The sequence below is a fragment of the Mirounga leonina genome, unplaced genomic scaffold (assembly GCF_011800145.1).
Source record: "Mirounga leonina isolate KUSES-001 unplaced genomic scaffold, KU_Mleo_1.0 Mir_177, whole genome shotgun sequence".
In the NCBI taxonomy this organism is placed as follows: domain Eukaryota; kingdom Metazoa; phylum Chordata; class Mammalia; order Carnivora; family Phocidae; genus Mirounga; species Mirounga leonina.
Window position 1 is genome coordinate 3,698,388 of NW_023270459.1, and position 23,264 is coordinate 3,721,651.

Here is a 23,264-nt window from a genome sequence, read left to right on the forward strand (position 1 = left end):
TGTATTTCATTGTGTTCAGAGGATATGGTTTATCATTTCTATTTACTTGGACTTAATTGTAGCCTAATATTTTGTTATTTTTCCTGAATGATCTATGAACACTTGAAAAGAATGTATAATTATTATTACTAGGATACAGAACTGAATATATATCAATTAGGGAGATTTGATAGAGTGTTTCGTCCTTACTAAATTTGTCCACTTGGCCTGACTTTGACTGAAAGGATTAATTAGTGTCCTCTACTGCTTTCTTCTTCTATCTGCTTTCCTATCTGCTCACGGAAATGTGATATTTGATACATGTGTATTTATAACTATGTTATCTTCATTTTGAAATGTATACCTTAGAATTATATAGTGTCCTTCTTTGCCATGTTTAGTGGTATGATATGTCATGAATTTTGGTGTTTTTAGTTTCCATTTGTTTGTTATAATTTATCCATCCTTTCATTAAACTTTCTAAGTCACGTAAGTGTCTCAGAGTCTCCTAAATACAGAGAGTTGAGTTTTTCTTTGAGACTCAACCTAAAAGCCTTTTTCTGAGTTAAAATTCATATATATTTATTAATAGTACATATATTTATTTTTTGCTCTTAGTTTTATCTTGTAATTGTTTTGTTCATTTGTTTATATATATACGTGCATATATATCTGTGGGTCTTAAATCTTCTGGTATTATACAAATTTATTTTTTGTCTCTGTCACTACAAGTTAAGTTTCACAAGGGATGATTTGTATGTGTCCGATTTTTTTCCCCCACTGATTTATTTGTAGTTACCTAGAAGTAATATTTGTTAAATCACCTCATCAAACCAAAGTTCTGACAAGAGAAACATCAGTATTTCCCTTTTCAAAAGAATACTATTTCTGTTCTCTCCTTCTCCTGGCAGAAGTCTGAGCATATGAGAAATGAAAAATTATTTATTGAATGATTATAAGAACACTGGTTAGAAAGGAGAGGAGGAAGACCCTGAAGTTTTGAAACTAACACTTACTCACTAGTAAGTTATTGTATGATATTCAATCAGGCAACAATATCAGGATAAAGAATGCAAATATTCATAGGACTATAGAAAAAAAAAGGACATTAGGAACAAAAAAATCAACTTACATGGGCCATGGTTTTTTTTTTTAGGATTCAATGTATTAGTCCTCTTCTTAGTTCCACTTTAGAAGAAACTCACAGTCCAAAGAAAATATTGCTGGATGAGAGGGGTTTAAAAAAAAGACATGAGATGATTTTGCTTCTTAGCTACCAACTTGCTAATTCAGAATGACATTTTTCTTCCCCTTGCACGTCTCCTATGCCCAATCTCCATACACACATACATGAAAGATTAGAGGGAAATTGGACAAATCCCAACCTTACTCAAAACAAGAAGGGAAGCCAGGTATAGTAGAATGGAGTCAAGAAAGACTGGGCCCAGGTCCCAGAACGACTGGGACCAGTGTCCCAACCCTATGATAAAATGAACACAACCAACCTGTTCAGACCTATCCGGACAAGATCTTCAGTGAATTAAGAGGAAAAAGAAAAGGAAATGGACATTACAAAAAGATTAGAGAAATAGAAAACAACCCAAAAGCCCTAATGCATGACTCACAGGAATTTTAAAAATAGAGACTGATGGAACACAGAAGAAAAAGAAGAAATAAACAAAACAAAAATTTCCAAGCCAGAGGCGCCTGGGTGGCACAGTCAGTTAAGCGATGGACTCTTGATTTCAGCTCAGGTCACGAGATCCAGCCTGTGTCAGGCTCTGCACTGAGCCTGTAGCCTGCTTAAGATTCTCTCTCTCTCCCTCTGTCCCCCCACCTCCGCACGCACATGGACATGCACTCTCTCTCTATTAAAAAAAAATTCCAAACCGAAATAAATACTTGAGACTTTAATTCGAAGTACTGGTCAGAAAGCACACCTGGAAGCATCCTGGAAAATCTTCTGAAATTTATTCCTGAATACATACAAAAGACCTAAATATCCTGTAATAAAGAATTACAAAACAATGTGTATTGTGGTCTAATCTTTCAGGGAAAACACACATATACATAAGCATATATGTATGCATATAAGGAGGGTGAAAGCACTTGTAATAAAATGTTCAAAGATGGGGTGCCTGGGTGGCTCAGGCGGTTATTCATCTCACTCTTGGTTTCGGCTCAGGTCATGATCTCAGTGGGATCAAACCCCGTGTGCGGTGGCTTGTCCCTCTCCGTTCCTCTCCCTGCTCACATGCTCCCTTTCTTTCTCTCTGTCAAATAAATAAATAAATAAATAAATAAATCTTTTAAAAAATGTTTAGAGTGGTTGAAGAATTATAGGTAGCTTTTACTTTAAATAAAGTAATATAACAAAAGAATTTCAAAAGTTTATATGAACATTTTGGTAAGTAGCAGCACCTAATCATCTCAGACACTGATTTTGGAAGTGCAACAGTGCCATTCTTTCCTCCTACCCTAGGTGTTTCTAAGGGGAATGGCAGAAGTAGTGAGGTAGATAAGAACTACGAGACACCAGGCCTTTCCTAAGTAATCTCTAAACCCAATGTGGAGCTGAACTCACAACCCCAAGATCAAGAATCCCATGCTAAAAAAATCTTTAACAAAAAAACAAAAACAAAAAAGAATCCCATGCTCTACTGACTGAGCCAGCCAGGTGCCCCCAACCAGGCCTTTCTTCAAGCTCAAACTTTGTGTGACCTTGTGTGTGATGTGGAGTACACATTATTTGTGACCATGGTAACTATGATTCTATGACACTTGGTGATGTGTTTGAGCTCTTCAGATAACTGTTGGGGATGACGGCTAAGTAGGCATAAGGGCAGTTTGTGGTTGGGGAGTGGTTGTTTTTGTTTTACTATATATATGTGTCTGTGTCTGGGGTAGTGGGATGATGATAAACGTGAGTTGTATTATGTCTTTTTGGCTTTGTGTTGTATGAATCTACAGTTGAATATTGGAATGTCTCCCTAACTGCCTGATTACGTGAGCCTGGGTGTAACGCTTTGCGTAATTGTGCTTTTTTTCTTTCATGCAAGTATCTGAGGCTCACACAAATAGCCACCTGCAATCATGGTCACAACCACATACAAACTCCATTCACACAAATGGCCACGCAGACAATTACACTGTCACAAAAGCACGATCCGAATCCAGTCGCTCTCACAACTAACAGCCAAATATCCTTAGTCCGGAGACAAACTCATAGTTTCCTTCAAGCACTCACAACAACCCAATCTATCCTCCTAGAGCAGCTCCTGCACTTTGGAGGCCTAACACTCCAGACACTCCTCTTGCTCCAGTTCCAGGAGTCCTTACCTTCAGCATCCTCAGGAAGGGCTCTGGTCCAAATTCTGATTTGCATTCCAGGTGAGGCCGCACGCCTAGCCTTGCACACTCCGCTGGTCGAGTAAAAAGCCCTCACCTGCCTCTGCGGCCGACCAGTCAGCCAACGTTCCTACCGGAAATAGCTTTGAACCGCTGTGTCCTCTGGGAAACGTAGTCCAAAAGGAAAGCGCCGGGGAGTTGAAAGTGGTAAATCTTCTGCCGGGTTTCGGGATGCACCTGCGCAGTTTCATCGGGCCTGGAGTGACGCTACCACCTCCCTCTTTCGAAGGCTCAGCCCCGAATATTGGGTCTGAATCCGGGTCCTCGGATTCCTCTGAGGGCGGATTTCCCCAAGCCTGGCACCGTGGCTGCCCCTGCCTCTCAAGGTGGACGCGCACGTGCTGTGGTTTGAGGGAATTGTTGTCCGATGCGGAGGGATCCGGCCTTCGTCTGTAAGGGGGCTGTGGGAGATGTGTTTTCTGAGTGCGAAGGTGCGAGTGGCCGAGGGTGAGTTTGATCGAGAGGGAGAGGATGTATATGCTACACCGACTGAGTGTGTCCTGAATGAGGAAATTAGTTTGTGAGACGTTTCTGAGACCGTTTGAAATAGTGGTCGTGATGTATACCCGTGTGGGGCCACGCGCAGTGATTGTGAAGTGGTGTAATATAACGTGGCTTAGGAGTGAGGAGCCATTTGAGACCTGTGATTGATTACGCATGCTTGTAGGTGGCGTGACTATGCGGGCAGTGAGTTTGTAAAGTTTTGTGGGAGGCTGTTTGTGTTGGGTCTACGTGTGACTAGCAGGAGCGGTTGGCTGTGGTAGGTGTCCGTCGCGAGAAGGGAGGAGGCTGGTCTCCCTGATGGACCCTGGTGGATGAAACAGACACCTGGGCCAGGCAGAGCTGATCCTGAGCCTTACCTGTATGCGTGCAAGAGGCGTGAAGCGACCTTGTGGGGTCTAAGCGTGTGCGAGAAACCAGAATTGACTGAGAGGGGTGGAAACTAGTACAGATGATCTGCCAGAAGAGGCAAATCTAAAGATTTTTAACCTTGCTGAAAGTACAGAAACCCTATCTCAAAGTGTCGTATGAAGAAATTTATCTGTGAGAACAAGTGGTTGTGTTTCTGGGTCTGATTCTTGGTCACGTGTATGAGTTGGTTTGCATTTGATATTGTCCAAGGTGTTGAGTGAAATATACAAAGTATCGGAAAGTGGTTTGTGACTGTACCCAAGTCTCTGAATGAATTGTATGACAGTGCAAGAGCAGGTGATTAAACATTGTGACGTTGAGGTTGATATATGTGAGTTTTAATTGAGTATGATTGGGAGATCTTGTGAGAGATCTAATAAATTTGTTGAAGGCCTTGATAGACTAAAGACTGCTCTCTCCCAGAGCGGAAAGGAACCCTGCCAGCAGGCAGCTTTTGGACTCAAACGGCAGCTGGGTGTCCAACCTGCTGACCTGACCTATAGATTTCAGACTTAACAGGCTTCTACAATCTTATGAGCCAATTCCTTAAAATCTCTTTCTTAACTCAATACACACACACAGACACACACATACATCCTGTTGTTTCTGTTTCTCTGGAGAACTCTAATACACTATTATAAGGACATGTATTGTCTAATTTAATCCTCATGAGAACCCTGTGAGGGAGGCATTACCATTCTCATTAAACTGCTTAGGCAAGTGAGGCACCAAGGGCTGAAATAAGTTGTGAAATGTCACAGAGTTCCTGAGAGATGAAACTAGAACTTGAGTTCCAAAGTCCTCAATCTTTAACTACCAGATTCTACTATTTTCCAACTCTATACCTTCTGCTGTATTTCACTAAGCCATTCCTGATGAGTATCTCTCTTTGACAATTAAATTGAGGCCAAAATCATAGTGATTATAGTGTGGTCTACCATATCTTATTTAACACATTGTTTATTCTGAAACCTTTTTTTTTTTTACTAATTACTGTCAAGAATTCTTTTTTAAATTATTCATTTGAGAGAGAGAGAGCACACACACGAGTGGGGGGGAAGGGGGGAGAGAGAGACGCAGACTCCCTGCAGAGTGGAGAGTCCAACTCAAAGCTCAATCCCAGGACACTGGGATAATGACCTGAGCCAAAGGCAGACACCCAACCAACTGAGCCACCCAGGTGCCCCTATTATCAGGAATTCTTCAGTGAACATCTTTGTAATACTTGTTTATTTTTAATTCTTCCTAAGTATCCAGAAGTGGGATTTCTATATAAGACATTAGACATGCCTACAGTGTACCAGAAGTTGTGCCTATGTATTAGGATGAAACACAGATGAATAAGATACAATTGCTACCTTTATGCTGTTCATAATCCAACAGGGGAAATAAAAGTAGGTCAAAGGTAGAACATAACAAAGACCTCTGGAGAAGTGCAATGATAAACCATAGGAGTTGACAAGAAAGAATCCTAACTATAGCAGCATGTCCAAATTATTGTGAATTCACAGGAACTCTTGAATGTGAATTTTCCCTAGTCACGTTTATGCCCTACAGTTTTGACTCCCTTGATGTTGGGTCCAAAGGGAAACTAGTGGAGCAAGGTGATTCTCTGACTGGTTGCAGGGCATTATGGCTAATATTTCAGAAGTGAAATAAATTCTTCCATCAAAAGACATAAAACAACTAGACCAGGGTTTGAGCCTCTTAGCTCTTCTCTAGGCAGAAACCCCTAGGTATGCTTGGAAACAACCTGTTAGAAGGGACATAAGACAAATCATTCATAGCCAACTATATTTAGAATATGCTGAGCTATAGGGCGCCTGGGTGGCTCAGTTGGTTAGGCGACTGCCTTCCGCTCCGGTCATGATCCTGGAGTCCCGGGATCGAGTCCCGCATCGGGCTCCCTGCTCAGCAGGGAGTCTGCTTCTCCCTCTGACCCTCCCCGCCTCATGCTCTCTCTCTATCTCATTCTCTGTCTCAAATAAATAAATAAAATCTTAAAAAAAAAAAAATTAAAAAAAAAAGAATATGCTGAGCTATAAATCTAACCTAAGGACCCATAACAGACTTTTTTTCACCTATTTTTTAAGAAGTTCCCTTTAATAAAATTTCTTAAAAAATAATCTAAAATCAAGACATTCTTGATTCCTCTAAAGAAAATAGGAAGTAAATTTAAATTTATATAAGTTATGGAAGTATACTTAAACCAAAAATCAGTATCACAGACTAGAAATCAATAATGTTAACATTTAGAGGTATAAATCCAGATATTTTTCTTTTTTTTAAAGATTTTATTTATTTATTAAATGACAGAGAGAGACACAGCAAGCGAGGGAACACAAGCAGGGGGAGTGGGAGAGGGAGAAGCAGGCTTCTGCGGAGCAGAGAGCCCAATGCGGGGCTCGATCCCAGGACCCTGAGATCATGACCTGAGCCGAAGGCAGACGCCTAACAACTGAGCCACCCAGGTGCCCCCAGATATTTTTCTTTCTATTGCTGATGTATGACATTCTATCCATAATGATATATATGACCTTTTGGTAAATGGAATAGTTGTACATGTTGTGTAGTAACCTGCTTAAGCCACTGTCAGTATATTTTGAATTTTTCTCTATTTTTTGGTTATTCCTCAATTTAATTTTTAATAACCACGTAATATCTTATTGTGAGGAACTTCTGAAATTTATTATATTTGTATATTCTTGCTGGACTCAGAAAGCTGAACCATGCCAGAGAAATTCCTTCTATATGCTGCCTAGCTCCCACATCTGGCCCACCTTCCCCTTTCTTCCAGGGTCATATGGGGCTAGGGTTTGTGGAGTTGGAATGTTTTTGTCATTGGCAGTACTATCACTTCCAAAGACGTCCATCAAGTTCTCCCAGGGGAGGAGTGAGTGCCTGAACCCTGTTCAGAAGGATGTAACTACAAGGATGGGATGTTGGAGCCTGATTTTGCCCATTAAGAATATTTTCGCTCCACTACATCAAAAAAAAATTTTTTTTTGCTCATTATTTATGATCTGCCTACTGGAAGTATCCTCCTTCAGTATGACTCTCTGGAGAGCCTTTGAAGAACTGATTTGGGAGCGCCTGGGTGGCTCAGTCTTTAAGCGTCTGCCTTCGGCTCAGGTCAGGATCTCAGGGTCCTGGGATCGAGCCTGCTTCTCCCTCTCCCACTCCCCCTGCTTGTGTTCCCTCTCTTGCTGTGTCTCTCTCTGTCAAATAAATTAATTAAATATTTTTTAAAAAAAGAATAACTGATTTGGCATTTGTATAACTGGAAACAACTGCATTTTGTTTTTACTGAGGCTTCATTTTCTTGAGATCTAAGGTGATTTCATCTTCCTCTGGCCCTTTTTCCCTGATTGGCAGCACCGCAGCAGACCCAAGTCCCATTTCATTTCCTATATATAGGAGTTTATATCTCTCAGCCAGGTGTGATTTCCTTATCAGAGGAACGGAGACAGCCCTGAATGGTAGAGAAACCAATGAGTAAACAGGCTCCAGGAAAAGGGAAGCCATTACAGTTAAAAGCTCAGCTGATATGAAAAGCTAGAACTTTAAGATGTTTGAGCAGCTTTCTTTAGCCTGAATTCTCAAAGATACATCACCATCATCCCCATTCTGTGTCTGTAGCTATTTCTATAATTATTTTGTGAATGTAAAAGAAATAAATACAGAGCATTAAAATTCAGAAAACAGGGAATCCTAAAATAACAATAGTCTACTATGAACATTTATTGTAAATCCCTTTACCCTCCCTGTATATGTAGACTTTCCTTTCAAAAATAGAATTGGCTACACATGGCTATTGTGAAACCTACCTTTCTTACCTAACACTAGTGAACATTTTTCCATGCCAACAAGTAAAGGTCTAGAGCATCTCTTGTAATGTAAAAAACTTCCATTTTTTAAAAGATGGAAGTGTATCTTCAGAGTAAATTCCTAATATTGAATGTCTGGTAAATATATACTTGAATAGCAATGGTTTGAACTGTGCAGGTCTACATATAGGCAGTAACTATTGTTATTGGTAAGGATTCCACTCAACAGTAGGCTATTAGTAGTTAAGTTTTGGGGGGAGTCAAAAGTTATACATGATTTTCAGCTGCACAGAGGTTAAGCATCCATAACCCCTGTGTTGTTCAGGGTCAAATGTAGATATTTGTGGGGTTTTTTTTAATGTGGATAGTTTTTAAACATACTGTTATATGCCCCACTATAAGGCTTGTACCAGCAATATATAATACTGCCTAATCCCCTCTGTATTAGTTTTCTGTGGCTGCTGTAACAAATCATCACAAACAATTATTTTCTCTCATAGTTCTGGGTCCAGAAGTCCAAAATCAAGAAGTCATCAGAGCCAGACTCCCTCTAAAGACTCCAGGGAAGAACCTGTTCTTTGCTTCTTCCACGTTCTAGTGGCTGTAGGTTTTCCTTGACCTGTGGCCCCATCACTCCAATTTCTGCCTCCATGGTCACATTGCCTCCTCTTCCTCTGTCAAATCTTTCTCTGCCTCACCCCTACAAAGACACTTGTCATTGGATTTAGGGTCCACCCAGACAATCCAAGATAAACTCTTCATCTCAAGATCCTTAATTTAATTATATCTAATTGAATTAATTTCCAAATTAACATTCCTAAGTTAGGACCTAGACATATCTTTTTTGGAAGTCACCATGCAGCCCATTATACCCTATCTTAATAACAATATGTTGTTATATTTAAAATTTTTGCCATTCTGACAGGTGGGAAATGGTGCCAGTATCATTTTAATTTCCATTTCTCTTTTCATACATTTAAGTGCTTTTACATATTTTTTGTGAATTGTTTGTTCCTTTTAGCCATTTTTTCTGTCAAATTTGTTGGTATTTCCCTCAATTTTTTTTTTTTAAGATTTTATTTATTTATTTGACAGAGAGAGACACAGCGAGAGAGGGAACACAAGCAGGGGGAGTGGGAGAGGGAGAAGCAGGCTTCCCGCTGAGCAGGGAGCCCGATGTGGGGCTCGATCCCAGGACCCTGGGATCCTGACCTGAGCTGAAGGCAGACGCTTAACGACTGAGCCACCCAGGCACCCCGGTATTTCCCTCAATTTTAAGAGTTTTTTTAAATTGGGGTATAATTGACATATAACTTAGTTTCAGATGTACAACATAATGATTCAATATTTGTATATATTGTTAAATGAAGTGGTTTTTTTTAATATTAGGAATTCTTACAGACTGAATTATGTCCCTACTCCCAGTTCATAATGTTGAGGCCCTAACCCCTTGCACCATACCTTAGAATGTGACTTTATTTGGAGATAGGGCCTTTAAAGAGTTAAGTTAAAGTGAGGCTGTTAGGGTGGACCCTAATCTAATCTAACGAGTGTCCTTAGAGGAAGAGGAGATTAGGGTATACAGAGAGACATGTGTAATGCATACATACAGAGAAAAAAACCACATGAGGACACAGCGAGAAGGCAGTCATCTTCAGGCCAAGCAGAAGCGACCTCAGGAGGAAGTAAACCTGCCAACACCTTCATCTTGGACTTCAGCTTCCAGAACTATGAGAAAATTAATTTTTGTTGTTTAAACCATCCAATTGGTGGTATTTTGTTATGATAGCCCTAGCAAACTAATACAGGAATATTAGCTCTTTATTTGGAATATTATCCCAATTTATAAGTGGTCTTTTGATTTTATGTTTTTTTCTAATGTAGTCAGATCTTTGTAGTCAGATCTTTGAATATTTTCTCTTATTGCATCTGTTTTCTGAATCATAGTAAGAAAGTTCTTTCTTACATCGAGGTTAAAGAGGGATTCACTGATGCTTTCTTCTAAGACCTATATGGTTTCATTTCTAATGTTTACATTCCTAATCTATTTGGAGTTTATTCTTGTGGTATGATAATGTAAGGATATAATTCTATTTTTTTCCAAATGGCAAACCAGGAAACTTGTCCCAGCTATGTGCTTATATTTTAATTTTTTATTTTGAGATCATTGTAGATTTACATGCAGTTGTAAGAAATAATAGATCCCACATAACCTTCACCCAGCTTCCCTCAATGGTTATTTCTTGTAAAATAATAGTACAATATCATGACCAAGATACTGATATTGATACAGTCCACAGAACTTACATCTTTTGTCGTTTTACATGCACCCATTTGTGTATCTATGTGTATATTTAGTTCTATGCATTTTTATCATTTGTGCAGAGTCCTGTGACAACCACTACCATCATGATTCAGAACAGTTCTATCCCAAGGATCACTTTTGCTACCCTTTTATAGTCACAGCCACCTCCTCTCCACCCAATTCCTGGCATCCTCTAAGCTACTCTCCATCTCTATAGTTTTGCATTTTAAGAATGATACATAAATGGATTCATACAGTTTATAACTTTTATGAGATTGGTTTTCAGTTAGCATTATTCCCTTGAGGTCCACCCAAATTGTGAGTTTCAATGGTTCATTACTTTTTTTTTTTTAAGATTTTATTTATTTATTTGAGAGAGAATGAGAGAGAGAGAGAGCATGAGAGGGGGGAGGGTCAGAGGGAGAAGCAGACTCCCTGCTGAGCAGGGAGCCCGATGCGGGACTCGATCCCGGGACTCCAGGATCATGACCTGAGCCGAAGGCAATCGCTTAACCAACTGAGCCACCCAGGCGCCCTGGTTCATTACTTTTTATTGCCAGTGTTTTTCCATGGTAAAGATAAACCCTAGTTTGTTTAACCATTTACCTGTTAAAAGACATTTGGGTTATTTCCAGTTTGGGGTTATTACAAATCTACTATGAACATTCACGTATAGGTGTTTGTGTAAACCTATGTTTTCATTTCTCTGGGAAAAATGGCAAAGATCGCAGTTGGCTGGGTCGTATGGTAAGCTATGCACTTCTTTTATTGTGAAACTTCACTTATTTCAATTTTGTTCATTCCCAGCTCTGTGGATACCCTTATCCTTAGGAATTTATGTTGGCAGCATCACTGGTCATAAGGGAAATGCAAATTAAATATAAATGTACTACTACACACCCATTAGAATGGCTAAAATTCAAAAGACTGACGATAATAATGCTGATCGGGTGAGGCAACTGGAATTCTCATACATAGCACGTGGGAGCATAAAATGGAACATTCACTTTCAAACACTACTTTGCAATATTTATTAAATCTAAACATTTACTTTCTAATCTAGCAATTCTGTTTTGGGGTACATAATACAAACAACTGATTTCATATGCATGCCAGAGACTGACACAAGAGTGTTCATAGTAGCTTTACTCATAATAGCCAAAAACTGGAAACTCAAATACTCCATCAACAAGGGAATGGATAAATAAATTATGGCACATTCAGACAATATAATACTATGTTAAGTTACAAGCTACTGCTGCATACAGCATGGGTGGCTGTTACGGATACAATGTTGGCTAAAAGAGGCCAGACGCAAAAGTACATACTGTATGATTGCAGTTCTGTAAAGTTCAATTATTGTGATAGAGGTCAAAATAATGGTTAACTTAGAGGTATACTGATTGGGAAGAGACATGAGGGAGGCTTCTGGGATGTTGGAGTTTATCAAATGGTGGTTGTAAGGGTTTATAAAAGAAATCATTAAGCTATGATTTTTTTTTAAAGATTTTATTTATTTATTTGACAGAGAGAGACATAGCGAGAGAGGGAACACAAGCAGGGGGAGTAGGAAAGGGAGAAGCAGGCTTCCCCGCGGAGCAGGGAGCCCCATGTGGGGCTCGATCCCAGGGTCCTGGGACCACGACCTGAGCCGAAGGCAGACGCTTAACGACTGAGCCACCCACACACCCCATTAAGCTATGATTTTAAGATCTGTGTTCTACTTTGTACAGAAGTCTTATTTAAAATGAAGGAAAAGAAATTATATATGCTCAGTAAATGGCAGGTCTATGATATGAATCCACATTTCTCTAACTACAAAATCAGTTCTCTTTGATTCTGTTTTTTTGTCCCAGACACCCAGATTTTATTACATTAAATGAAACCTCAGCATAGGTAATTAATTTAAGCAAACAAACACAACTTCCACTAAAGGTAGATTTAAAGGATTGATAATATCCTATATTAGTAGAATAGACACTCTTTATGGTATGTTGGTGAAAATTTAAGCAGGGCAGTTGATGAAGGTATGTAAGTCGATTTTAACTTTGAAAGTTTCATTCTCAACAATGTTTAAGACTTTAAGATATACATGTTCACAAAAAGGAGTGTGCAATGAAATGCTGTATGGGGAAAAGCTAGAAAGAAGTTAAATATCCTTCAATAGGGAAATGTCTTAGTCAAAACATTTGTGGCAGTTTGTAATTTGATGACATGAAAAGCTGTTCACTATATTTTGTTAGATGAAGAAGGTAGATTACAAAACAGTATTGTGGTGTGATTCTGTTTTGAATGAATAAATCCTATATGCCTATATCCATGTGTTAATTCACAGAGAAACAGATGAAATGATTTGGAATAAAATGTTCAAAGAAGCTGTTTCTACATGAGCTTTATTTTAAGCTTTTCTGTATTTTCTAAATTTCTGAATGAAGAATGTACTAATTTTACAGTCAGAAAAAATAATGAAGCTAATCCCTCCCTCTTTGAAAGCAGAAGAAATAATAGGAGATATGTGTATGAAACATGGAGTAGAGTTCTGTAGTGGTATGAATTCTGGCTATAAGTGGTCTGAAGTTTCTTCATAGACATGAAGCCTTTCAGATTCTACTACCTTAAAGGTCTTAATTTTGAAACTTAAGATTTTTTTTTTATAAAGATTTTTATTTATTTTTTGACAGAGAGGGACACAGCGAGAGAGGGAACACAAGCAGGGGAAGTGGGAGAGGGAGAAGCAGGCTTCCCGCCAAGCGGAGAGCCCGATGCGGGGCTCGATCCCAGGACCCTGGGATCACGACCTGAGCCGAAGGCAGACGCTTAACGACTGAGCCACCCAGGCGCCCCAACTTAAGATTTTTTTTTAATTTAAATTCAGTTAGCCAAGGTATAGTACAAAACCTAGGATTTTAATACACAATGGATACCTCTTGCTGGTTGCCCCTCAGTTACCTCGGCTCAGATCTCTTATTGCCAGTCTCTCCACCAGCCATTGCTCCAACAAGGAAATCACATCTGCCTTGGAAATTAATTAATACTAAACCCTGCATGTAGGAGAAGAAATGGGACTTAGGCCTGATGTAGCTATGCAGAAATTCAGACCGTTCCTTTGATGATTAGGCAGAAAAGGAAGTTAAAGTAATCTGAAGGATCGGGATGATGACACTTTAGAAAACACAGCAGAGATGTCCATTTCTACCTCCAGGAATCTTAAATCAGTCCTTCAGAAAATTAGCTAAGTACCCTAACAAGTCACAATGAAGGAAGTAAGATGGCTCCACAATGTAGATTTTGAATTGGAAAGGGGGAAAAAGATATTGTAATCATGGAGACTCAGTTGATTAGTTAAATAAATGTATATAGAACCTGTATCACACCCTTGAACAAATTCCTCTAAGTGGGTTGAGTCATCTATATTCCACTCAGCAGAAGTCAATATCACATTCCTAAGTCTACATACCCATGAAATGACAGGAACCATGTCCTGCTAAGGTTCTGGAAGGGAATGTAAAGTTGGTGAAGACATGGGAGCTGGACAGTAAGAAGGAGTTGCTCAGCAAAGTTAATAGTTAAATACATTATAAAATATCCATGTAAAAGAATACCAAGATAAACAAATGCAAAGCTGTAGGAAGTAATTAAGGATATAGAAAAATTTCAAGATATAATACCAGTAGAGAAATCACTTTACAAAACAGGTTAACCAATACAATTATATCAATATGGAGTGATAGATTTTTAAAAAGTCTAGAAAGTTAAACACCTGTTTCAGTTATCTATTGTTATGTAACCATCCCCAAAGTTTGTGGCTTAAAACAAAAAACATTCATTAGCTCATTATTCTGGGGTTGGCAAATTTGGCTTGGCTTGGCTGAGCGGTTCTACTAATTCCACTCATCTGATAGCAGCCAGTGGCTTGGTGGGGGCTGGATGGTCTAATATGGTCTCAATGAAATATCTGGCAGCTATTGCTGAATGTCAGCTGGGTTTCTGTCTCCAGGTGATCTTTTGTCTTTAAGCAAGCTAGTCATAACCTTCAGTTTGAAGTGGTCTCAGGGCAGGAAGAGGAAAAGGGCAAAAGCTGCAAGACCTCCTAAGGCTTTGTCTCGAAAGTCTTACAACATCACTTCCACCACATGCTATTAGTCAAAGTACATCACAAGGCCCTGCCTAATAGTAACCTAACCATTTCACAGAAGAACTTTTCTGAAAAACAAAAACAAAGAGAACAAGGGCAACAAAACCCCCAACCTTGGGCTTGGTTTCCTATATGCCCAGTAATGTTTTCTTTTATCTGCGCTCTTCACTCAGAGAAGAGCACTGCAGGGGAAGGGGAGGGAATCATCAGACACCAGATCTTTCTTGGAGCACAGGCTAGTGAAATCGGAAGAAGTTCTTCAACACCACACAGCCTCTTGCCATCTATCACACACAGACGGAAATAAAAGCGAGATGGGGAGTACTGCTAATCCTTTTTAGTATCAAAGGAAAAAGCCAGGGTCACTGACATCCAAGGCTGAGACTTTCTCTAAGTTCACAGCAAGTTTCCTGGGGAGACAGCTTTGGGAATGATGTGGTTCTGAAACATGGAACTTGACCTCAGCTCCCAAGGGAGATCCTCTGAGGAAGGAATCCTACTCCTAGGACTCTTCCAAATGTCTTCCTGGGACTCTTCCAATTCTAAAATTCATTCCAAAAACAGGTGTGTGCTTTTTTGCTTGTATGTAACCTTTATACTACCACTCAAATATCTGACTCCCTTTTGGTGACCTTTTCTCTGCAGCTGGGGTCCATGGCTCTAAAGCAGGAGAAAAAAGGAAGTTGCAGGGAACCCAGGCATATACAAATCCTAAGAAAGGACAGAACCTAAAATTGGCCCCTAGATGGGCAACATCATCTTCACTGATACCCCCCACTGTGTTAAGCACGAAGCTAGGCACTGGAGGTGGGGGTGCCCTGACAAGGCAGCTCAGGCCATGCTTCGGTGCAGCGCGACTTGAGTTAACATAGGCATTGCAGTCTTCACAAGCACAGATATACTCTCAGAGAAGTCTTCAACAGACCCCTCAGTCCCGACGTTAAACCCAGAACTGAAGACATGAAGCTCTATCTCATTACACAACCAAACTCGTACCGGTCAGAGAATTAAAAGCCTCTTCCATCACACTAGGTAACAACTAGGCACTATCTTATGATGGGCAGTCTCAAACCCCACAGTGTCACATGCCTCACATCCCAGCCGACTGGTCAGCCACAATGTCCTGCATCCGATTCGGGACACACACGCAAATCACACACCTGTCACAGCCACATTACCGCACATACTCGCACTCGGCTTCGTCACGACCACAAACGCGCATACACAGGCTTGAGCCCCGGGCTCCACACACCCTGTCAGCACTGTGGGAGCGATGGGCTTCCTCACCGTGCGCGACGGTTGCCACTCGGAACGCGACGACTTTCAGGGTTTCGGGCGATAACCAGAGAGAACCCAGGAATCAAAGTTCTTTTCCAAAAGCTGCACAGGGGCTGTGGGAAATGTAGTTCAAGGGCGGAAAAGCCCGTATGTCGAGAAGGCGCGCGTGCGCGCGCGCGCGGAGCCCACGGCCTGAAACACCGAGCCGCGGAGACACTTGGGAGGTACAGCCCGCGCGGGAGTACGCAGGCGCAGACGGCTGGCCAGTGGTCGAAGGTGAGGCTGGTGGGTCTTAGGGAGGCGGAGGAGGCGGGTGATGGCGGGACCGGTGGGGAACGCCGAGAAGGGAGGCGGGAACCTGGGCTGGGAAAAGCGAGGAAGGAAGAGGGAACCTGGGCCAAGAAGGCCGGGGAGGAAGGCGAGAGTCTGGGCCCTACAGAGAGCGAGGAGGGAAGCGAGAACCTAAGTAAAAGAAGGAACCAGGATCCAGGGCCGAGGAACGCCGAGGAGGGAATAGGGAGCCCGGGCCGGGGAGCGCCGTAGAGGCAACTGGTAGTCCAGGCTGGACAGCGCTGAAAGGGGAACTGGAAGCCCGGGGCTGGTGTGAGGATGGGGAGGGCAGGAATTTTGTCTGTTTTTTTCTCCCCCGTAAGGAAACTCCAAGTCTAGGAGTGCGGCCTGGCACACACGGGCGTTCAGTTCGTGTAGCTTTTTGTGGCTGTCCTTGTGTAGTTTGGGCATGTGTTACTCCGGGTGACGTTGTGGAACCGGTTGTTTGTGAAAGTGATAAGGTCTCCGTGTGTGTCTAATTTTTAAAATAGGTTACGAGTCGATTTGTGTTTGAGACTGCATGCGACTTTGGAGAAACGACAGTAAAGGGTTTGTGAGTAAAATCTTGCTACTTTGTATGGAAGTCTGTTATAGGCTCTGTGAGATTAGCATGACGTGTGTTATGGGATTGTGATTGTGTCGTGGGTGATATAATTGTGTCTTTGTCTAATTTTTAAAGTGTTTTGTGTGCACAGTCCGCGGTAATTCATGAATATTGTTTATTGTGTGACTGAGTTGGAGCGCTTGAGAAATTGGATGCATGACCAGTTAAATATGTATTTAGGTTATCTGAATATTGGCCTTTTTATACGCTTGTAAAATTTGACCCTGTGGCAATTAGACAAGTGAAATAGAGATTTTTTTTTTTTTTATGGAGAAAAGGAAGTAAAATAAAAATAATTTTCAGATGGTAGGATTGTATATTGGGAAACCCCACACTGACTAATAACTTGTATGTTCAAATGAGTAGAACACCATTTGGGAAGACACACATAAAAAATTTCTCCCATAATTGCCACTCAAAGTTTCTATTTGGGTGAATCTCTTTATTTCCCTGCTGCTGGATGCATTCCTAGACAGATTCAGTAATTTCTTCAGTCATTTTGAAGACTGAATCTGTTGAACATTCAAATATAAGATTAGTCTCATCATCTAATAGCTATTTAAGTAAGAGTCTCTATAGAAATCAATACTTCGAACTTGTTTTAAAAGTAAAAACTCTCCCTCCTGCTGGAAGCCTGCCGGGGGAAAAGAGTACATGATCAGTTTCTTCTTTAATTCCTCAACCTTTATTTTGTCTCCTCCTTATCCCCTCTAGGTGGGTAGTCTCTAGCTGGAATGGATTGGGAGCTGGAAAACAGGAGACAAGTCAGAAGTCAGGGACAAGAAGAGACTAACATAATTGGTACCGTTATAATTTAGTGTAAGTCATCTCTTAACCTTCTGAGAGAACCCACTGCTGGGAACTTCCAGATACACTTCCCTTCTCATGGGTGCAGCCACTTCTCTAGCTGTCTCCTCAGTGTTTTCTCTGAGCATGCAGTCGTCCACCTGCTCTGGTGGGTCTTGTTGTCTCTCCAGTGAGTCCTCTTGGACAAGAGGATCCAAGTCAACCCAGGCAGGCTCCATCCATGGGTTGCCATCTAGAGCTCAGGTGAGAATTAGCCCTCTCAGTCACTTTGCCCTCTCAAATCCTGGAAATATGTACATTTCCCCCCAAATTCTCTCACCACTTTGGTTTCCAGTGGCATCAGCCTCTGAGGGGCCCCTTGTTTTCTTCCCCTGGAAAACTATGCCCTAAAAACGATTTTTACTCTCCTAGACATTTCCTTCTCTCAGCCTCTCCAGCCTCTTAAAGTTGGGGTTAAATTAATGATAGCAAACCTTATGTTTTTTACAAGATTTTATTTTAGAATTAGGGACACTTAGAAGCTTGTTTTGCTCACCAGCTTTGGGATGTCTGCTGAGACTGAGAAAAATTTCTAAGTTACCATGCTGTTAAAAACAATAACAACAATTAGAAAACTCAGAGGTTTGTTGGAAAAAACATTGACAAATCAATAGGCTTTCTATGTGTGCTTATATGTATGTATATATATGTATCAGAAAACTATGGAAAATGGCCAGTGGCCATCAAAAATATGAGATACAAAGGATTTTGTAATCCGTGAAAAAAGAGTGTTCCTAAGGGACTCAAAAAGTCAGACTTGAATAAAAGAACAGGAAGACACAAAGTAATAAAGTGTTAAAACTCCCTAACATCGTGCAGTTCCATTAAAATTTCAGTAAAATTTTTGAACTTTTCTAAAATTCTTAGGAGAATATGAACAAGCCAAAAATTCTGAAAGAAAATAATGAAGGGGGAAATAGCCCAAACCTGATACTAAAATATGTTTGAAAACTGTAGTAACTGAAGAGTCATCCAGACAATTAAATGAATAGATTAGTGAAACTAAATATAAACTCCAAATCTACTCAAATATATAAAGGAAATAAAGTACATGATGTCAGTTTTGATGAAGGGAGGAAATAATGTTATTGAACACCTAACGGTACTAAACCAGATGGTCAATAATCTTTTATAAGTTACTTTTGCATGGGAAAAACAAAGACAATTGAGAAACTATAAAAAATTATTTTAAGTGAATGCAATATTTCCGGGGCGCCTGGGTTGCTCAGTTGGTTAAGGGTCTGCCTTCGGCTCAGGTCGTGATCCCAGGGTCCTGGGCTCACACATCAGGCTTCCTGCAGAGCCTGCTTCTCCCTCTCCCTCTGCCTGCTGCTCCCCCTGCTTGTGCTCTATCAAATAAATAAATAAAAATATTTTCTAAAAAAAGAATACAATATTTCCTTCCTTTTAAAAAGATCTAATAACCAATCTAGAAAATAAAAATATGATAGAGAAATGAAAGAATTATAAGAGACCATTCACATGAGAAACTAAGGATGTTTTTTAAACTTATGGAAAGAAGCTTATTTTCTGTCATAATAAAAAAAAAATAGGGGCGCCTGGGTGGCTCAGTTGGTTAAGCGACTGCCTTTGGCTCAGGTCATGATCTCAGGGTCTTGGGATTGAGCCCCGCATCGGGCTTCCTGTTCAGTGGGAAGCCTGCTTCTCCCTCTCCCACTCCCCCTGCTTGTGTTCCCTCTCTCGCTGTCTCTCTCTCTGTCAAATAAATAAATAAAATCTTTAAAAAAAAAAGAAAAGAACAATAAAAGCTAGAACTACAATTTCTACCTATTAGATAGGCAAGCATCTAGAAGTTTATATCTGCATTTGTCAGGGTGTAGGGTGACAGGTATTCTCATATATCATTGGTGATAGTATAAATGGTAGAGCCTCATGGAGAGCAGCTTGGAGGTAGGCTACTAAGAGAGAAAAGATGGTGCTAGAAAGAAGGGGGACTTGCCCAAAATCTAACCTGTTGCCCAAGAGCCTGTATCTCTGGATTTGGGGATAAAATAAGATCTGTCTAGCTCATTCTCCCCCCATAAATGATGTGGAATGTGCAGGTCAAGAGCCAAAGTAAGGGAAACGGAGGCAATTTCAATTGAGTCCTAAGTCACAAGAGAGCTGTAAGGCATGTATAGTGTCATGTGGCTTCATTTCATCTCAGCTTTGCCTTCATAGGAACTGCCTCTTTTCCAAAGAGGAACCCAAAGGAAGACTGGTCACCTCTTGCAGATCTCAAAACCATGGCTCAGGTGAGGTGATGATTTCTCTTTCCTTTCCAAAATCATCTTTTTTTTTTTTTTAATGGATATTTGAGCATTTGTCTTTCTTGCACTAAATCCTCCTGCCTATCATCCCCTACAGAGAAGTGGTCCTCATTTCTTCCCATATTGGCCAGATAAGTCTTTTCCTTCCACAAATGCTCCTTCTAATTTTAACCAGTGTTCACACATTAAGTGGGTATATCGTTGAACATCTTTCTTCTCCCAGAGGCAGAGTTGGGACAAAAAAAGCGTTTCCTCAAATGAGAACATATTACTGCATGAACTTGTCTTGTTTAAATAAAAACAGTCAAGAGGGAGATGGAATTGATATATTGCTATTAATAAGTGGCAAGGAGTCTTGCCTTGAGGCTTTGAGAATAGAGCTATGCTGAGAATCTTACTTTTCTCCTGTCTGATCCTTCAGTTTTGCTCATAGCTGCTAACAATTCCTAAAAATCTGTGGCTTGCCAATAACACTCCCCCATTATGCTAATGGTGTTCCTATGTTTAAATTTCTTATAATGGGGAGCCTGGTGGCTCAGTCATTAAGCGTCTGCCTTCGGCTCGGGTCATGATCCCAGGGTCCTGGGATCGAGCCCCGCATCGGGCTCCCTGCTCGGCAGGAAGCCTGCTTCTTTCTCTCCCACTCCCCCTGCTTGTGTTCTTGCTCTCACTATCTCTCTCTCTGTCAAATAAATAAATCTTTAAAAGAAAAATAAAAAATAAAACTAAATAAATTTCTTATCCTTTTATATTTGGATGCAGGAGAAGTAAATGTATATGCTTAGATCACCATACTGAATTACAAGTTTAACTCTTGAAATATTCTGTTCTTGGTTTCAAAGTCATTACTCTCTCTTGGTTCTTTCAGAAAATTCATCTTTAGGGGCACCTGGGTAGCTCAGTCGGTTAAGCATTCGACTCTTGGTTTCGGCTTAGAGCATGATCTCAGTGTTATGGGATTGAGCCCCTTGTCCGAGTCTCCTTAGGATTCTCTCTCTCCCTCTCCCCCTATGCCTCCCTCCCCCACCTCGCTCACATGTGCATGCTCTCTAAATAAATAAATAAAATCTTAAAAAAAAAAAAAAGATTCATCTTTGTATCTGGACGTCTTAAATACTAGTGTCCTCCAGATTTTTTTATTGGTTCTCTTCTCTTTAGTCTCCTGTTCCTATTCACAATCTACCACTAGTCTAATGAAGCTCACATAATTTTAAACCTGAAACTCTGTCAGAACCATATCCAATCTCCAACTAAATATCACCACCTGCATGTTCCACAGATACTTCAGGCATATGGCCAAGATTTATCTCATTATCTCCTGCCCATCCTATTCTTTCTTGTTTTGTTTTCAGTCTGCTTTTGGCCCCAGTCCCATACCCACCTACTAATACAGCTAGCTTGAGTTAAATAAATGTCTCTCTTCCACTGCATAATTTAGTGGTAAATATTATTCCTTATAACACAGTTCCTTCATCCCCACTGATATCTTTATTTTGAGTGCCTCTTCATCCCGTGGTCACTTGTTTTCCCATTTAACACCTTTGCTCCTTTTCTAGTCCTCCAAGTGCTCACCCCAGTGCTCACATTTGGATCTTTGTGTTTCTGTGCTTTTCTGTTTAACTGTGTGTGTATCTGTGGGTGTGGGTGTGGTAAAATATACATAATATAATATAAAATTTCACCATTTTAGCCATTTTTAAGTTTTTAGTTTAGTCCCATTAAGTACATTCAGTATTGTGTAACCAGCACCATTATGTATTTCCAGAAGGTTGTCATCATCCCAAACAGAAACTTAAAACATTAATCAATAACTGTTCTTTTGGGGCGCCTGGGTGGCTCAGTCGTTAAGCATCTGCCTTTGGCTCAGGTCATGATCCCAGGGTCCTGGGATTGAGCCCCGCATCGGGCTCCCTGCTCGGCGGGAAGCCTGCTTCTCCCTCTCCCACTCCCCCTGCTTGTGTTTCCTCTCTCGCTGTCTCTCTGTCATATAAATAAATAAAATCTATAAGAAAAAAAAAAATAACTGTTCTCTTATACTTTTTATAGCATCAGACCTAAAGCACATTAGAAGAATGTGTAAAGACAGCCTGTTAGGGTGGAAGATGTTAAAATGCTTATTAACAGTTTAAATTCAAGAATAGTCATCATTAATAATAATACGATTTTCTTTTTTTTTTTTTTTTAAAGATTTTATTTATTTGAGAAAGAGAGAGAGAGAACCCATGGGGGGCGGAGGGTCAGAGGGAGAAGCAGACTCCCCGCCAAGCAGGGACCCCGATGCGGGACTCGATCCAGGGACTCCAGGATCATGACCTGAGCCAAAGGCAGTCACTTAACCAACTGAGCCATCAGGCGCCCCAATAATACGATTTTCCAATTCATGTACATCTCTTTTTATTTAGATCGTTAAATTCTCTCAGTTATGCTTTGTTGTTTTCAGTTTACCTTCTTGTATATGTTTTGATATATTGATCCCTGAGTACTTTTTTTATGTAAATGCTATTCATTTTTATGTCAAATTCTCAGTGTTTACTGCTAATATATGAAAATGCAATTGGTTTTTGTATATTGACCTACAATCTTTTTAGTCACTTATTCTAGTAATTTTTTGTATATTATTTAGGATTTTCTACATAGACAGTCATGTCATATGTGAATAATGACTGTTTTCCATCTTGCTTTTCTTTTTTTAATTTTATTTTATTATGTTATGTTAATCACCATACATTACATCATTAGTTTTTGATATAGTGTTCCGTGATTCATTGTTTGCGTATAACACCCAGTGCTCCATTCAATACGTGCCCTCTTTAATACCCATCACCAGGCTAACCCATCCCCCCACCCCCCTCCCCTCTAGAGCCCTCCGTTTGTTTCTCAGAGTCCATAGTCTCTCATGGTTCATCTCCCGCCCTGATTTCCCCCCCTTCATTTTTTGCTTCCTCCTATCTTCTTCTTTTTTTTTTTTTAACATATAATGTATTATTTGTCTCAGAGGTACAGGTCTGTGATTCATCAGTCTTACACAATTCACAGCGCTCACCATACCATCTTGCTTTTCAATCTATTTATTTACTACATTGTCTAGAACCTTCAGTACAGTATTGATTAAAAGTGGTGAGAACAGACATTTTTACCTTATTCCTGACTTAGGGGAAAGGGATTCAGTGTTTTACTATTAAGTATGATATTAGCTACAGGTTTTGCATAGATTTATCATGTAAAAAAGTTCTAGTTTGCTGATAGTTTTTATAATGAGAAGGTATTGAATTTTTTCAAAAGTTTTTCTGAATCTATTGGTTATTCCCCATTATATGAATTTTCTCTTTTTTCTTTTTTCTTTTTTTTTTTAAAGATTTTATTTATTTAT

The 23,264-nt window shown here is 40.2% G+C and overlaps 2 protein-coding genes across 11 annotated transcripts in view; one reads left to right on the forward strand and one right to left on the reverse strand.

Moving 5' to 3' along the window:
* The window catches only part of ZNF461 (zinc finger protein 461), a 47,762-nt gene extending 31,780 nt beyond the window's left edge, over positions 1 to 15,982 (reverse strand). The window contains exons 1-2 of one of the 3 annotated variants that reach the window (XM_035023686.1): positions 15,854 to 15,982; positions 1,112 to 1,202 (exon numbers count right to left, since the gene is read on the reverse strand). In XM_035023686.1, the coding sequence (XP_034879577.1) occupies positions 1,112 to 1,120 (9 nt within the window). In that variant the 5' untranslated portion in view covers positions 1,121 to 1,202; positions 15,854 to 15,982. Of the gene's footprint in view, positions 1 to 1,111; positions 1,203 to 3,318; positions 3,888 to 15,818 lie in introns of those variants that run through there. The other 2 variants (XM_035023687.1, XM_035023685.1) reach the window with 2 other exon arrangements.
* Positions 15,983 to 16,042: 60 nt separating this feature from the next.
* ZNF567 (zinc finger protein 567) overlaps positions 16,043 to 23,264 on the forward strand; it is a 67,156-nt gene continuing 59,934 nt past the window's right edge. Inside the window, exons 1-4 of one of the 8 annotated variants that reach the window (XM_035023656.1) lie at positions 16,043 to 16,120; positions 16,666 to 16,727; positions 17,493 to 17,597; positions 19,806 to 19,879. In XM_035023656.1, coding sequence (XP_034879547.1) covers positions 19,871 to 19,879 — 9 coding nt within the window. In that variant the 5' untranslated portion in view covers positions 16,043 to 16,120; positions 16,666 to 16,727; positions 17,493 to 17,597; positions 19,806 to 19,870. Of the gene's footprint in view, positions 16,121 to 16,174; positions 16,728 to 17,492; positions 17,829 to 19,805; positions 19,880 to 23,264 lie in introns of those variants that run through there. The other 7 variants (XM_035023661.1, XM_035023657.1, XM_035023663.1 and 4 more) reach the window with 7 other exon arrangements.